We start from the raw sequence: 18,268 nt of genomic DNA, 5'->3' as shown, positions 1-18,268 counted from the left end.
TTCAAATATTATGTTACTAAAGGGTCAAAGGACTGCTTATAATGACTTCTCTTTAAACCTAAGCACCAGTTACATTATTAGTAAATTAACCAAGTTCCTCCACAGTATATAAATCAGTCCCATAAAATTATGTAATAAATCAATTTTGAAGATATTAAATACTCTATAAAAATCCGGAAGAAAAAAATGAGATGTTGCTTAGTCTATGGCAGGCTTTTTCCCCTATTTCTCTGCCATCAGAATGAAAGAAATGCAGTGTAGCTATAAAACATATCTGAGTATCACACTTATAATTTAAAAGATATTCTTAAAATGCATATGGTAAAAGTTAAATAAAACTACCCTAAGAAATGTCTGAAAAGAATGCCCCAACTGTTAACAGAGTTTTGGTGAAGTCAAACTTGGGAATGGAATGGGGTATGTGAGGTGGGGAAGGGGGACACTTCTTCACCCACATACATATTTCTAACATTGAGTGGATTGTTTGTTCGAAGGTGTTCTCAATACATTGGTTTCTCCAAAAATGAAGCAAGAGAAAAATATTCTATTCCAATCAAAAGTTATCTTGATGAAACCGATATTAACAACCAGCACCTTGACTTATCGACCACCTGCTCACATAGGTAACTGAAAAATCATCTTGTGAATTATCCATATCAGAGTTGACCTAAAGATATAAAGAATAACAAACACTAAAACAGAACACATCAATATAGTAGGATACCACAATGGGACTCAAGAGAAAGGTGGCAAAGTGATTTTACAAAGACAAAATTCATCAAGAGGAAAAAAAAGCACCTATGAGAACTTTAAGAAAAAGACTATACCCACACATAACACAGGGAGTAAAATCAAAATAAATGTTTTATACTTAAATCAAATAAGGACTCCTATAAGGAAAAAACATTTTCTTCTAAACCTTCAGTGAGGTTCAAGTACACAACCTTATAATTCAGAAAAACCTTAATAGGAACATCTAAACAGTACAATTTCCACCCCCTCCCATAAAGATAGAAAAAGTCACACAATAATTAAGCAGTTCTTATAGTTTTCTTTGCAACACCACAAAATTAACAAAACTGGCAACCATGGAGGAAAATGAATTTGAGCATAAGCAATTAAGTTCCTCAAAATGCTTCTGGATCCATAAGTAAACTTGTCAAGTAGCAAAACATCCCTACTGTATTTAGTGTTTTATAAAATATTTTACAAAATGTACTAACATTTTAAAATCATTTCATTCACATTCAAAAAATTTCTCAAGATCTTTGTCATAGCTGGGCTATATTCCTCGGCTCCATAACTTTGAGGACAGAGAGAGGTTAAATGAGCTTCCCAATAAGGCCATTCAGGAACAAAATACCACCTGCTTCCATTCCTGGGATCAAAGGGTACCCTCCTCATACAACTGTCAAATAGATTTTGCTTTTGAACCTTGTGCCATAAAACACAAAATTATCATATATCAACTTATGCATGTTACCAAATAGAAAATTTTAGAAACTATAAAATTTCCTCATTAAAGATCCACCCAATTACCAAATACAGATTCAAGAACAAAGATAATAATCTTTATAAACAGCAAGAACTAATTCCCCTTATGACTTCCAAATTTGGAAGTAATAACTGTCTTTTGGTTGCAAATGCAATCCTCTTAGGATATGATTGAGTTATCAACTGAGTTTAATAATTAAAGAGACACTTTCCCTAGGAAAAGATAATTTGCATTGCTAAGACCTCTATGAAATGCATTTTAAACTAGTCTTATAAAATCCTCTCCCTTTACTAGCTGGTGTGTTTGTTCCTGAAAAAATAAAGAAAAAAAATTATTTGAGGGCATTTTACTCAAAGAACTTTAGCAACAAAACACTTTTACAATAATCTACATAGAACAGCCAAAGAGCCTAGTTCAAGGGGAATGTAAAACAAGGAACATGTAAACCTTTTCTTAAGATTCTTCATCTTAAATTAACTAAACAGACTGTCTTCAGAGTCTATAATCCTTGATATTCACGAAAGCAAGAGTTCTCAGATTACAAAGCAGATAATACATCTTCTCCCCAGAGGTCAGCAGCAAATGGAGTGGACAGCATTCATCTGTCTTCTAAACAAGTTGCCCGACAAGTACACTGATGAACCGATTCTGATATTTTAAAATATGAATTGTGAAATAATGCTTTTATGGATACACACTAAGCAGAATCTTCATCTTAGCCTCAGAGCCAAGTTATTAATAAAAACATCCCTGAAAAGGCCCAACATGGGACTGACAAAGGGTCAAATAATTTGGCAGCTAGACCTTTAGTCCATGAATTACACTACATGCAAAAAATTTTTTTAAATCCTTTCCATTAGGTAAAACAAATTTTATAATCTTAAAGGGGAAGACTTTGCCCAGATTGCCACATATCTGTAAAAGAAACACGGCAACATTTATTAGACAAATATCAGTGATATTGCAAGTGACACATAATAGAACTTTACGTCTGGAAGAAACAATGGAGACCCTCCAAGCCAAATCTCTCCTGCTAAAGGTGACCACAGTGAGGCCGAGAGCAGGTGAGGGGCATGCCCACGAAAGCAGGAGTTATAGCCCCTGGGCCGGCAGGGAAACCTGAATCTCTCCATTCCCACTCCTATCTTCTTCCACATGATATTCAGTCGGCCACTGGAAGACACAGTCCTACCTGTTTGTATATAAGTAAGTGTCAGTCAGCCAGAGTTCAGTGTTTTTGTTCCCATTGTGACAGTTACTGAAAAATACCTACATATTACGGGAAACATTTCAAAGGCACCATCTAGATAAAGTATTTGTTGTTCTTTAGTCGCTAAGTCATGTCTGACTCTTTTGTGACACTGTGGACTGCAGCCTGCCAGGCTCCTCTGTCCATGGGATTTCCCAGGCACTCCTACTGAGTGAGTTGCCATTTCCTTCTCCAGGGGATCTTCCCGACCCAGGGACTGAATCCAGGTCACCTGCATTGGTAAGCAGATTCTTTACCACTGAGTCACCAGGAAAGTCCCAGATAAAGTGTAAGAAATTGCTAAAGGAAAACAAAATGTAATATGAACAACAACAAAAAATACAATATGAACACTCCACTATTTGTTTCTTTGCTTTACTTAGGTGATGACAAGAAAATTTCACTAAATAAAGAATATAAAATGCAAACAAATGCTAGCTTTACAACTCCCCCTAGTGGAGACAACACATCAAAAATGTACCCATAAGTAATCAAACAAGGCAGTTAAAAGCAGAAGAAAGGCTTTGCGATGGAAACAGTCTTTAAACTACACCATTCCAAGCTCAATTGAGCTTACTATTCTCCTAGAGAAGTACCAGTATAAAAACTAAGAGGGATTCAAATCTGTATTGCCAGGTACAAGTTTCTGTCTGCCATCTGCTACTCAAACCACTTATCTTTCTACTCAAGATCATTTTCCAGGTTTTGAACACATCATCACTAAGTGGAGGTGATAGAATTCCAGCTGAGCTATTTCAAACACTGAAAGATGATGCTGTGAAAGTGCTGTACTCAATATGCCAGCAAATTTGGAAAACTCAGCCGTGGCCACAGGACTGGAAAAGGACAGTTTTCATTCCAATCCCAAAGAAAGGCAATCGCAGAGAATGCTCGAACTACCGCACAATTGCACTCATCTCACACACTACTAAAGCAATGCTCAAAATTCTCCAAGCCAGGCTTCAGCAATACACGAACCGTGAACTTCCTGATGTTCAAGCTGGTTTTAGAAAAGGCAGACGAACCAGAGATCAAATTGCCAACATCTGCTGGATCATCAAAAAAGCAAGAGGGTTCCAGAAAAACATCTATTTCTGCTTTATTGACTATGTCAAAGCCTTTGACTGTGTGGGTCACAATAAACTGTGGAAAATTCTGAAAGAGATGGGAATACCAGGCCATCTGACCTGCCTCTTGAGAAACCTGTAGGCAGGTCAGGAAGCAACAGTTAGAACTGGACATGGAACAACAGACTGGTTCCAAATAGGAAAAAGAGTACATCAAGGCTGCATATTGTCACCCTGCTTATTTAACTTATATGCAGAGTACATCATGAGAAACACTGGGCTGGAAGAAGCACAAGCTGGAATCAAGATGCTGGGAGACATATCAATAACCTCAGATATGCAGACATCACCATCCTTATGGCAGAAAGTGAAGAAGAACTAAAAAGCCTCTTGATGAAAGTAAAGGAGAGTGAAAAAGTTGACTTAAAGCTTAACATTCAGAAAACTAAGATCATGGCATCTGGTCCCCTCACTTCATGGCAAATAGATAGGGAAACAGTGGAAACAGTGTCAGACTTTATTTTGGGGGGCTCCAAAATCACTGCAGATGGTGACTGCAGCCATGAAATTAAAAGACGCTTACTCCTTGGAAGGAAAGTTATGACCAACCTAGACAGCATACTTAAAAGCAGAGACATTACTTTGGCCGACAAAGGTCCGTCTAGTCAAGGCTATGGTTTTTCCAGTAGTCATGTATAGATGTGAGACTTGGACTATAAAGAGAGCTGAGTGCCGAAGAATTGATGCTTTTGAACTGTGGTGTTGGAGAAGGCCCTTGAGAGTCCCCTGGACTGCAAGGAGATCCAACCAGTCCATCCTAAAGGAGATCAGTCCTGGGTGTTCATTGGAAGGACTGGCTGAAGCTGAAACTCTAATACTGTGGCCACCTCATGTGAAAAGTTGACTCAATGGAAAAGAACCTGAAGGGGAAAGATTGAAGGCGGGAGGAGAAGGTGACGACAGGATGAAATGATTGGATGGCATCACTGCCTCAATGGACATGAGTTTGAGTAGGCTCCAGGAGTTGGTGATGGACAGGGAGGCCTGGCGTGCTGCAGTCCGTGGGGTTGGAAAGAGTCGGACATGACTGAGCGACTGAACTGAACATTGTTGTCGTGTTCAGTCGGCTAAGTTGTGACTGACTCTTTGTGACCTCACGAACTGCAGTGCTCCAGGCTTCCCTGTCTTTCCAGTATCTCCCAGAGGTTGCTCAAACACATGTCAGTTGAGTCAGTTATACTATGTTACATTATGAATGAGTTCACAAAAGAGTTTTTGAATTCCTCTTCTCTGGACCAGCTTTACATGTAAAAGTTTGCCTAGAATACTTTGAATGAGGTCTACTTAGTAGCAAGAAGGACAACTACATCGGTAGTTCTCAAAGTAATGAACTCCGATAAGTTGTGAGGAAAGAATGATATGAGCATTAACTGACATGATAGCATAGCTCCATCATATTCTCACCCTCCCTCACCTGTACTCTAATCCACTCTGTTCACTGTATAAGAGGTGGAGTTTCCAGTGAAACCCTGGTGAGGCTGTGGGTTATACACTCGTCTGCTATGCCTTGGAACACAATGGCCAAACTTTTGCCAATATACCATTCAGAACTTTGGCGATTTAGAGATGATTATAGTGCTTTACTTCTCTGAAAAATTCTTGGAGTTTTCTTTTTTTTTTTTTTTTCAAAATATGGATCTGTGGTGGTCTGTGTCTTGATATTCCACTGGTCCAACTGTCCTCTGAATACTGAAATCACTTTATTAAACTCTTTCCTTTTCCAAAGATTAAATGCACTTTCTCCATTTACTCTTCCATGCAAACAAGGGAGGGAATAGAAACAGGAAAGTCCAGAACATCACTGTAGAGGTGCTAATGAGGATGGCATGGAGGCTGAAAGTTGACTATGACTTATTCACTGACTTATGGGCAAGTGTGGACAAAATCCCAGCTGATCCCAAAGTGTCAAAACCAAACAGCTTGGTAAAGCATGTTGTTATCAGCAACTGGCCATTCATACGAGACGGTCAGAATCTCTAAGTGGTTATTGTGCCATTTACAGAGAGGGAAATCTCACAAGCAAAATCTCCTTAGCAAAGTGGCCCATGAGACAGATAAGGCCTGCTTGGGACATCTTTGGGAATGTAAGCAATCCCCCTACACAGATGAACTGAATACAAAGTGGTTCATTAAGTAGAGAAAGCAGTGTGCATTAGCCGTGTGTGTGTGTGTGTGTGTGTGTGTGTGTGTGTGCTGCTCAGCCACGCCTGACTCCTCGCGGCCTCATGGACTGTAGCCCGCCAGACTCCTCTGTCCATGGGATTTTCCAGGCAAGGACACTGGAGTGGATTGCCATTTCCCCCTTCAGGGAATCTTCCTAACCCAGGGATCAAACCTGCATATCCTGCATTGGCAGGCAGCCCTGGGAAGCCCACTACTAACACTCTAATCTGCCTGGCAATCCCAAAGCAATCCCAACCAGGCAGGCATGAAAAGATTATTTTCTTTTTTTTTAACTTCTTAAGACTCTAAACTATTCTGCTACTGTAGGGTCAGGGAGACTGAGCAGGTGGAAAGGTTTCTGGATATGAAAATGAACTTAGGTTTGATCAGGTGATTTATTATTTTTTAACTTGCCATGACAAAGCTGGAATCAAGATTGCCGGGAGAAAAATCAATAACATCAGATAGGCAGAACCCACTTGTGCTCCTGCCTGGAGAATCCCTGGGACGGGGGAGCCTGGTGGGCTGCCGTCTATGGGGTCGCACAGAGTCAAACACAACTGAAGCGACTTAGCAGCAGCAGATATGCAGATGACACCACCCTTATGGTAGAAAGCAAAGAACTAAAGAGCCTCTTAAGTAAAGTGAAAGAGGAGAGTGAAAAAGTTGGCTTAAAACTCAACATTCAGAAAACTAAGATCATGGCATCTGGTCCCATCACTTGATGGCAAATAGATAGGGAAACAATAGGAACAGTAACAGACTTTATTTTGGGGGGCTCTAAAATCACTGAAGATGGTAACTGCAGCCATGAAATTAAAAGACACTTACTCCTTGAAAGAAAAGCTATGACAAACCTAGAGGGCATATTAAAAAGCAGAAACATTACTTCACCAGCAAAGGTCCGTCTAGTCAAAGTTATGGTTTTCCAAGTACTCATGTATGGATGTGAGAGTTGAACTATAAAGAAAGCTGAGTGCCGAAGAACTGATGCTTTTGAATTGTGGTGTTGGAGAAGACTCTTGAGAGTCCCTTGGACTGCAGGAGGTCTAACCAGTCCATCCTAAAGGAAATCAGTCCTGAATATTCATTGGAAGGACTGATGCTAAAGCTGAAACTTCAATACTTTGGCCACCTGATGCGAAGAACTGACTCATTGGAAAAGACCCTGATGCTGGGAAAGATTGAGGTCAGGAGGAGAAGGGGACGACAGAGGATGATATGGCTGGATGGCATTACCGACACGATGGACATGAGTTTGAGTAGGCTCTGGGAGTTGGAGAGAGACAGGAAAGCCTGGCGTGCAGTAGTCCATGGGGTCACAAAGAGTCGGACATGAATGAGCGACTGAACTGACCAACTAATGACAAAATATATATATGGCTAAATTTTTACAAAAATTCTAAATTTTATTGCTGAAATTCTAACCTCTGATCTCACTTCTTCCCTAGCAGCTATTTTTTAAAAAGGTAAAATACTTATTAATAAATATGAAACACTTTTTATTAACATTTAGATAACATTTAATATTCATTAACATATGGATAACATTTATTATCCATAGTAATCAAGTTAGAGTCAAAGTTAACTAGCTATTTTCTTCTACTGTGCTAGAAACAATCACTCTCAAATACTTAACCTCTTAAGATCATCTTTTCCTCTGGAAATTCCCTACTCCAGCACATAATCTATCAAAGAATGATCCCAATGACTATCTTCTATATCATCTAGAATTCACTGTCTCCTTAATCAGTACAGTGTTTAAAACTTTCACCACACAATACACCTGGTAGTAAGTTCTCTCTAATATCCTACCCACCATTTCTGATGAAAAAAATCACCTGTCAGGATTATTTTTTCTCTTCTTTAAAGTCTAGTATAATAATTACTCAAACTGATCCTCTCAAGAATCCCAGTAGCTAAATTCCAATGAACTACCCAAGGCCATCACGGTCATGAAAACCTCATGCTGTGAGTTTAAACAGTAACAGAAAACCCTCAACCCCATCTCTGCCACAACAATCGTTGTGAAGACCCCTATCAAAATCTGGAAACCCTGGCAAGGGTCACAAACTCCAATGCCCTCGGTGACTTGGCAGAGAATTTACAAGAGTGAAGCTAGTGGGTTCAAGGACACAAGTCCATGTTTTGTTGTGTTCTGTTTGGGGGTTGGGGTGGGGGCGCCACGGCCAGCTGGAACGGGAGAGCCACTGCTCAGCTCCAGCCCACCTACGACTATGTGCAGGCACAGGCCAATGCAGCCTGTTTCAAGACAGGCCGGATTCTCTGGACTGCTGCATGAAATTTTCCAATCTTTAAATTTAGATTCAATTTTTCAAAAACACTGTGCAAACAAACAATACATGTCTATAGACAAAATCCACCAAGCTGCCAGCTTCGTCTCTACCCTAATGCTATTGCCAGCCATGTGGGCAACTGACCCCATTCATTGCTTCCGATTAATACAAATGGTCCATGGTAACTACTAAAAATTATCATTTTACATATTGGGAAATGGGTCATATCATGGAAGCAATCTAAGTGTCCACTGACAGATGAATGGTTAAAGAAGATTTACACAATAGTATATATACACAATGGAATATTGGCCATAAAAAAGAATGAAACAATGCCATTTGCAACAACATGGATGGACCTAGAGATTATCATACTAAGTGATGCAAGTCAGATGGTAAAAGACAAACATAATATTGCTTATATGTGGAAGCTAAAAAAATGATACAAAGGAATTTACAAAACAGAAATAGACCCACAGACATAGAAAACAAACTTATGTTTACCAAAGGGGAAAGGTGAAGAGGAATGAATGAGGAGTTTGGGATTAACATATATACACTACTATATGCAAAAGCAATTAACCAAACAGGGGCCTCTTGAATAACACAGGGAACTATATTCAATATCTTATAATAACCTACAATGAAAAAAGAATCTAAAAAAGAATCTAAGTATCTAAAAAGAGAAACCAATCACTTTGCTATACACCTGAAACTAACACAACATCGTAAGTCAATTATAATGAATAAAAAATTTTAAAAAACACTTGAAAGAAAAAAAGAAAATGGCTCATATCAATATTCAGTACAAAAACCTGTTATTATAGCCAATCAAGAAATCTGACTCAAACTAAAAACAATCATCACAATCAAACTGATTCCCATGCTACTATTACTACTGGGCCAAGAATTCCACTAAACACACTTACTCCTTTTCTCCTTAAATCTATTCACCCAACAGAGCATTCAGAAAGATCTTTCAAATATATAATCGGACATCACTTCCCTGCTTAAAATCCTCCACTGGCTTCCCACCACTTCTAGAAAAAAATACAAACATCTTCCCATGACATCCCATGATCTGGCACCTCTTCACCTGCCTCCACCACTAACCCCTTGCTCACACAATCCCAACACCACAGCCTTCTGGCTATTTCACAGATATGGAGGTTTCTCTGCTCAATTTCCAGGCTTAACACTTATATCTTGGCCTAGAGTACTCCTTTTGAGCTTCGGTATCTCTGCTTCATCTCATGACTCAAGGCTCAGCTCAAACATTTCCTCCTCCAAGGGACCTTCCCCAACCAGTTCCCAGCCGGTTGCCTTAATATCACTATATTTTGTTTCCCTATCATTTATCAGTGCTAAATTATCACTCACACAAATTACTTTATTTGCTTGTTTATTATCTGACTCCACTAGGATGTGGAATACCTGAGGCAAAGAATCTTGCTGACTTGCCCAAGCAAGTATATCTCTGCCTCCAAGATCAACCACTACCTCCTAAATGAAAAGATCTTAAAGAATCTAACCATTTAACTGATGGCATCATACACAGTTGTGTTTTATTCTTGTCTCAAAAAAAGGAAGCCTTCCACTCATCTACCATTTAAAATGCCGATCAAGTTTCAAGGTAGGGGAAAAGACCTTTGAAATGACACAAAATGATATAATTTTGGTTAGAATATAAAATTGTTTAAGATTGGGCTTAGAATTCTTCTTCTGAATAACTTACCTCTTTCTCCCTTTCATAGTCTTCTTTGTCAAATTCTTCATCTTCATTTTGTGTCTGCAGGGCCACACTGCCAAAGTCTAGTGACATGGTCCTCCTGCAGGAACAAAAAGATGCTTAGTTTTTAAACAGCCCACAAAAACTACCCCAGAGCAAACTACATAAGAGATGCCATAGACAAAAAGACACGTGCAGCCGGGGAGAAGCTATATGTAACTCACACACGACAAGTGATCAGTATTCCAAATATCAATATAAAGAGAGTTCTTACAAATTAAACCATGATTCACAGAAAATAGGTATTATAACAGAAATTCATAAAAAGATGAAAAAATGCCAAAAGCTAATAAACCTATGACTAGACCTTTCTTCTGGTCTGGAAAGCATAACTAAAAACAGTAAGATTTTTGTCCACACACAAAAATAATAATAAACCACAAACATGCCCAAACAGAAAAATTTTAAGAATACACTCAAAGTTTCTAATTTGATGTATTAAATATGACACCGGTAGCATCCACCACAATTTGTTTCATTCTTTTTTAAACATTTACTTGACCACTGTGGCATGTGGGTTCCCTGACCAGGGATTGAACCTGAGCACCCTGCAGTGGGAGCATGGAATCTTAACCAGTGGACCCCAGGGAAGTTCTTATTTCATCTTTTGAATATCACCAATACAAATGTCATGTTTTTCAGAAAGAGAGCCACTATATGCTGTGTTAATGATTGCTACTCAAAAAACATTTACAACCTGGCAAACTCCAAAGTGCACACAACAAAAATGTGTTAAATGTCCTGCTCTTAAGCTTGAGCAAATCAGGTTCTAGCAAAAAGTACTCAGGAAAACATGAATGAAGGATGTGAAGCTATATCACTGTCCAAAAGCAACAGCAAGTGTTCCCTGGAGAATGGTCACTGCTGTGGCAGCAGGAGATGGGTTTTCAAGTACTTATGAACAAAAGACAGCTGATGGTTTAAACAATACTTAGGGATCCTGACAGTCCACAGAACCTACCCAGAATTTCAAAGCTCCAAAGCGTCCTGACAAAAAAGCAGGCAGGCGTCATCAATTACACGGCCCAACACTGCCCTCGATTCAGTCCACTCCTGTGTGTGCCAGTGAAACGCGCTTTGATGTGAGCCTGGGCCACAGCTCATGGACTGCGCTTTTCAGGCTCTAAACCGTCATTAAATTGACAGTGAAATGAGAAGCACAGACCCAGCAATCCAAATACATTTTACCATGAAGAACTTAGCTCCTGCCTGTTAACAGTCGAGGACTAAGATCACAAACTTTTATGTAAGCCATGTAAGCTACTTTTATGTAGCTCTAGAGCAAAAGCTGTTCCATTTCATCGGATTAAAGGTGCCCTTGATTGTATAACACAGCTTCATTTGTACTGCTAAGCAAAAGATGTGGCCAATTAAATTATGACAAATCATTAATTTTAAAATGAGGTCCCACTTTGCAGATGCTAAAATGTGAAAAGAAGTGAACTCCCTGGCAGTCCAGGGGTGAGGACTCAGTGCTTCCACTGCTGTGACCCAGGTTCAATTCCTGGTCAAGGAACTAAGATCCTGTCAGCCGTGGGGAGCAGCCTTTAAAAAAAAACATGAATGCATGAGACAAGTGCTCGGGCCTGGTGCACTGGGAAGACCCAGAGGGATTGGGTGGAGAGGGAGGTGGGAGGGGGGGCCGGGATGGGGAATACATGTAAATCCATGGCTAATTCATTTCAATGTATGACAAAAACCACTGCAATGTTGTAAGGTGATTAGCCTCCAACTAATGAAAATAAATGGAAAAAAAATAAAAATAAAAATAAAATAAACATCATCTATATTCTGAAAAAAAAAATGTGAAAAGAAAAGGTGCATATTAGAATAGATGAAATATGATTTTACAGATGAACACAAATACAAATTTCAATGGTGGCAATTCCCATAATTCAAATTTTGTTTGTTTTCCAAGGACTGAATTGTATCTCTTGGCCAAGCTCTAATTTGTGGTTCAACTTCTTTACTCCTCTCCTCTCTGGTCCCGACAACCACCCCATTCATTTCAACTTTAGGAATTCAAACTCCTCACATCAACAAACCCTTCCAGCCTCTGCTTCTTAGACTAGACCTGCTCCTGTGCCAGGACAACATGGAGGAAGGGACACGCACCCTTCTTCACTGAGAGGCAAGAGACACACTTGGGGAATCTCAACCTGGTCTCCACTCAGCAGCCAGGAACCCTCTGTATACCAGCAGAAGATGGAGACCTGAATATGGAGAAGAGGCTAGAATGTAGCTGAAGCGGTGAGGGGAAAACACGCACACAAGCTCATGTCTCTGGGGATTTTTCACTAATTCAGGTGAACATCAAGTTCACTAAAGACAGTAGAAATATTACAGACAACAGATAATGTAATATTATAGATAATACATAATGAAAAGTACAACCCCCTTTAGATCTTCGCACCTTAAAAGAAATGCAGTTAAGCTGGACCTTAAAGACTGAATTGCCCAGACAGATATAATCGTTCCTGCTTCTAATTTTTATGATATTTTCCACCTTTTCCTGAATTTTATACTTAAAGCCAGAATACAAAATTTGGATTAACTTCTCTTTTATTAGGTAAAAGGAGAGAGGGTTTTGTTTTTGGGGGGTTTTTTTACCCTTCACTAACCTGCCATCAACTCCTGTTGAATACTGAAAAAGAACATTGAGATTTATAAGAGCCTGTTGCTAAATATAGCTATTAAAGAAAAAAAAACTACTTTTTCTCGAATAGTAATAGATAACAGTGAATTCTACAAGGTCTTTCCAAGTGAAGAAAATGTAAAAGATACAACTGTCTTTTTTTGAATGGTGTTTTAAATCCAAATCATATCATAAAGAAGAAATTTTTGAAACTATCTGAAAGAACAAAATCTCTCTCCACTGGGGAAGAAAAGGTACAAATTAGCTTTCCTTCTGAAAAGTGCAAACTGTCAGAGACCATAATAAACTGTTTAGGCATAAAAGTATATTTGATAAACTTACTTAGGCATTAAAAAAAACTTACTAAAAAGATAATTAGTGTTTTAATTAAAATGTAAAATAAAAGCTAATGTGTTTATTCTGCATATTAAACATATACTAATTACTTCTACCAGAGGCGTTAATATTCAGAATAAAAGAAGTTGCTTTAAAAAAAACAGCAAGATAATAAATTCAGAAGCCATAAAAAGGAAAAACTTGACAGAAACTTAACCAGAAAAAAAAACTGTATGTAGCAAAAACAATCATTAGCAACTCAAACGTTAATATGTATGTGTGTGTGTGTGTATATATATATATATATATACACAAAGATAAAATAATAATAATGAGAAAAATACTTGCAAAATGTAACACAAACTACCAAAATACAATTCTCACAAAAAAAAAAAGAGAAAAAGGACTTCCCTGGTGCTAACAGTGGATAAGGATCTGCCTGCCCATGCAGGGCACATGGGTTCAATCCCTGGTCCAGGAAGACCCCACATGCTGCCAAGCAACTAAACCCATGTGCCACAACTACTGAAGCCTTCGGCCTCCAACAAGAGGAGCCCCCGCAACTAGAGAAAGCCTGTGCATAGCAACGAAGACCCAGCACAGACAAAAAAGAAATCAAATAACTCAATTTAAAATGGACAACTGAGGAAATATGATACTCAACCACTAAATTGGAAAACTTCGGTAACACCTAGTGGTGGCTATTTTGTAGGAAACAGGCATCCTCATGAATTGCTGATGAAAGTGTGAATTGGGGACACCATCTTGAAAATTATCAATATATCAAAAGAGTATTTGCCCTAGTAAAAGTACTTCTGAATAAATTTGGCAACAGTGTGTCACTAATAAAAATAATGAAGTATTTCTCTATACATTATCATTTAAAAAAATCAAGATGCAGAGTAAGTGGACAGTACTTTTTTTTTAGTAGCAAGCTACTTAATACTTTCATCTTAGATAACTTCTTTTCTGAAACCATTACCAAGACTGTTCTGTCGTATGTCCCACTTAGTACTCATTTTGCTGTCCCTGGTTGTTTTCTTTTCCCTCCTTGCAATGATAAAGATCAATGGATGTTTAATTGCATGAAACATTAAAAAGCAAAAGCAGCATTGTTTTTGCCTCATCTTATAGGCACTCTAAAGGCAGAATTATTAAAATCTTATCTCTCCCACACTTTGCACAAGTGAGGCACCCAACCAATATTTATTTTTGTTTTACAAGTAACTTTTTGTACTATTTTTTTTTTTTCATTTTTATTGGAATATAGTTGCTAAAAAGCAGAGACACTACTGTTCCAACAAAGGTCCATCTAGTCAAGGCTATGGTTTTTCCAGTGGTCATGTATGGATGTGAGAGTTGGACTGTGAAGAAAGCTGAGCACCAAAAAACTGATGCTTTTGAACTGTGGTGTTGGAGAAGACTCTTGAGAGTCCCTTGGACTGCAAGGAGATCCAACCAGTCCATCCTAAAGGAGATCAGTCCTGGGTGTTGATTGGAAGGACTGACGCTGAAGCTGAAACTCCAATACTTTGGCCACCTCATGCGAAGAATTGACTCATTGGAAAAGACCCTGATCCTGGGAGGGATTGGGGGTCAGGAGGAGAAGGGAACGACAGAGGATGAGATGGCTGGATGGCATCACCAACTCGACGGACATGTGTTTGAGTAAACTCTGGGAGTTGGTGATGGACAGAGAGGCCTGGCGTGCTGTGACACAACTGAGCAACTGAACTGAAGAAGAAAAGAAGGCTAAAAGAAGTTTCACAGAAAGAAAGGTTTTAGATTAGAAATAGATCTTAAAGAACACGGTATGGCTGTAAGTGGTTTAGAAAGAGGGCACTCATTCAAACAACTAGGGGCTAAGTTCTGGCTCGCCTGCTTATCAGCTGTGCAAACTTGCACAACTGGTTCCATTTCTTCATTTCTCATTTCTCATTTCTTCATTTCTCCATTTCTTCAAAATAGGGTTTTATTTAACAAAAGGTGTACTATTTCAAAGATTGGCTATGAGGATCCACAAGATTTGTGGATGTAAAGTGCCTATACTGTGTGTCAATCAATACATTTTAGTTTTGTTTTTTATATAACATGTTACTGATGAATACAAGTCTGCCAGCTACAAAAGATGTTAAACAAACCAACAGCATTCAGTCTATCTGAGAAAAGGTAAGTGTGCCCTGTGTGTGAAACTGTCCTTCAAATAATGCAACTTTTTCTGGGATAAAAATAACACTTTCTTCAAGATGCTCCCCCAATCCTGTTGCTTCATGAATTTAGTTACTCTGGCACTTTCTGTCTTTATTTCTTGTATTTTTCTTACAGCTTCAATTTCAACTCATTTAGTTGAGTGCATTCACATGTAGGAAGTGCATATACATTGTCTCAGCATCTGAAGAATATGGCAAAATTCAAGTTAAATCAGACTCAAGTTCATGGCTGTAAGACAGAAAAGGCTAAGTGCCACAAAAGTGGTTTTTAAGTGCCCTAGGAGGAAGGAAATGCTACTTACTTGCTTATAGGTTAGCTTCCTTTCAAGAATGGAAACAGCCAAAGAACATTAGTCTGTTTCAGACTTGCAACATACTAGGCTTAGGAGGCCTGTTTGATTCATTCAGCAATTACTTGCAAGCACTGTTCAAGATCACAAAGTTCATCAGGACTTGGTGTAAGGAAAAAAAAACAGACATAAAGGCAAATGACAATAATCTGTGATCAGTACTAAGAACAGCTTGAACAAATGCATTCAGGGTGCCCAGAGGATGCTGCGAGTAGGGACCCACAGGCTGAACGAAGAATAAGCCAAGTCCTTACCAAGGAACTCCGTTTGGCTTCAACTATGACACAACAAACAGGTACCGCGAGACCGAAGGACCACGGAGCCCAAGATGCCTGGGGCTGCTGACGGGCTGCCAGGCCAGCTGCACTCGGTCCACACACGTGTACAGAGCACCACTGTGAGCCAGGCGCAGCGCCGGGTGACCACGGCGGGGGGCCCCAGGGCAGGGCCTCAGGGTCACCCTAGCAGTCTGGAGGAGGCGAGGATGCTTCCCAAACCTCACTCCTAAGTAGGAACCTGAGATCTGGCTAACACTTCAAAGTCAAAGGCGGAGCCCCGCCACCCGCAAGCAATCCACCACCCCGGGATTTGGGGAGGAAGATCAGTCCTCCGGGAAGCCTCAACCAGGACCCCAAGGACCCCGCACTTCCTCCTATCCCAGCCCCAAACCCAGCCAAGAAGCGAAACTCACCGGAGGCCACGGATGCTGTCACAGCAGTGACACTCAAGCTCCCGAGGAACACCACCTTCTAGCAAATACCTCAACCCGGCTCTAACCCAGTAGCGTCTTCCTACTCACAACCGAACCCACTGAGCCCCGAGACCATTGAGGAGCAGCCGCTTCCTTCAATTGCAGTCTAGACGCGGACCTGGTGGGCGGGGCTATGCCGGCTCGGGGCGGGGCATAGAAGCGGAAGTCTCCGCCTTTTTCAAGCTAGATTGAGAAGTCCGCCCGCAGTTGCAAATACTACACGGCTGTTTAAAAGCGGGCGCCAGAGGTGGCGGGAAGTTCCTCCTGTGTACCTATTGGTGGATTCCTGAGCCAATTACGAAAGTGTTAACTCTAGAGAGGGCGGGTTTATCAGTTACTTAGAGATGCCCAAGCACCTGGCCTTTATTGGCGCGGAGAAACCGGTCTCGCCCTAATTCCTTGCCCCTCACTTCACCATCTGGTGCAGTGTCCCGCGCCCACTATGCTCCCCACGCCTGAATTCCAGTTCTCAGTTGCAGCACACAGAATCCCTCACTTCCCCCACCCTTAAGAGATTTTTCGCCTTTACCCGATTCTCTAAGGTGATGGGTGCCTGCTTCTCCATCACCTTAACAGCCTGAATTTTCTTGCTTACTAGGTCCCGCCTTGTTTGAACGTGTGTTTCTTTACTGATGAAATGACATATTTTCCACGTTTATTTACTACCTGAATTTCCTCGAGTGTGAATGTTCTTTTCACTTAGATATTGTTCAGTCGCCAAGTCATGTCTGACTCTGCAGCACGCCAGGTATCCCTGTTAACCTGTTCTTTTCTTTAATTTAATTGGAGGCTAATTACCTTACAATACTGTAGTGGTTTTTGCCATACATTGACATGAATCAGCCATGGGTGTACATGTGTTTCCCATCCTGAACCCCCCCACCCCGACCTCCCTCCCCACCGCTCAGGGTCATCCCGGTGCACCAGCCGTGAGCACCCAGTGTCTCATCCATGGAACCTGGACTGGCGACCTATTCACATATGGTAATATACATGTTTCAATGCTATTCTCTCCAATCATCCCACCCTCGCCTTCTCCCACAGAGTCCAAAAGTCTGTTCTTTACATCTGGGTCTCTTCTGCTGTCTCACATATAGGGTCATTGTTACCATCTTTCTAAATTCCATATGTATGCGTTAATATACTGTATTAGTGTTTTTCTTCTGACCTCACTCTGTATAATAGGCTCCAGTTTCATCCACCTCATTAGAACTGATTCAAATGTGTTCTTTCTAATAGCTGAGTAATATTCCATTGTGTATATATACCACAGCTTTCTTATCCATTCGTCTGCCTATGGACATCTAGGTTGCTTCTATGTCCTAGCTGTTGTAAACAGTGCTGTGATCAACATTAGGGTACATGTGTCTCTTTCAATTCTTAACCTGTTCTTTTAAGACCATGCAGCCCAGTGTGCAGTAAAGCTCTCTGCTATGTCTAACCTCCTGGGGTAAATGGTTCCAGTGAATTATCAAGAAGGGAGCTAGTAGCAGCAGATTCACACATCCTTTTAACCCTTTCCCATATATACTAGTATGGAGTAAAAGAACTGTTAAAGGTTGCTCATAACCTGACTAGCTGCCTCTTGCTACCTCCACCATCCCACCCCTGGATGCCTATACTGACCCCTGTAACTCAAGCATAAGGGTCTGGCACATAATAGGTACTTAATCCATAGCAACAGGTGAATGAAATCTCTGGTCAGGCTGCCCCTGATTCCCAGAGTGGTATTGTTTTGCTTATTTCTTTCACCTCTACTGAGTTGCCCACTCCCCTCCCTACCCAATCTTCAAGATAGAGTACCTCCTCTGAAGTCTTTCATGACACATGCTTCTCTTCCTTGGTAGAAATGATCTTTCTACACTC

The 18,268-nt window shown here is 40.2% G+C and overlaps 1 protein-coding gene across 11 annotated transcripts in view; it reads right to left on the bottom strand.

Annotated features, from left to right (window-relative positions):
- Positions 1 to 16,490, bottom strand: part of CEP152 (centrosomal protein 152) — a 97,176-nt gene extending 80,686 nt beyond the window's left edge. For 9 of the 11 annotated variants that reach the window (XM_070469318.1, XM_070469323.1, XM_070469322.1 and 6 more), the window contains exons 1-2: positions 16,343 to 16,489; positions 10,067 to 10,160 (exon numbers count right to left, since the gene is read on the bottom strand). In XM_070469318.1, coding sequence (XP_070325419.1) covers positions 10,067 to 10,153 — 87 coding nt within the window. In that variant the 5' untranslated portion in view covers positions 10,154 to 10,160; positions 16,343 to 16,489. Of the gene's footprint in view, positions 1 to 10,066; positions 10,161 to 15,603; positions 15,754 to 15,905; positions 16,011 to 16,342 lie in introns of those variants that run through there. The other 2 variants (XM_070469319.1, XM_070469320.1) reach the window with 2 other exon arrangements.
- Between the last annotated feature and the right edge of the window lie 1,778 nt (positions 16,491 to 18,268).

The sequence above is a fragment of the Odocoileus virginianus genome, chromosome 6 (genome assembly GCF_023699985.2).
Source record: "Odocoileus virginianus isolate 20LAN1187 ecotype Illinois chromosome 6, Ovbor_1.2, whole genome shotgun sequence".
Taxonomy (NCBI): Eukaryota; Metazoa; Chordata; class Mammalia; order Artiodactyla; family Cervidae; genus Odocoileus; species Odocoileus virginianus.
Note: the sequence above shows the minus strand (reverse complement) of the source record. Positions and strands in the feature narration are given on the sequence as shown.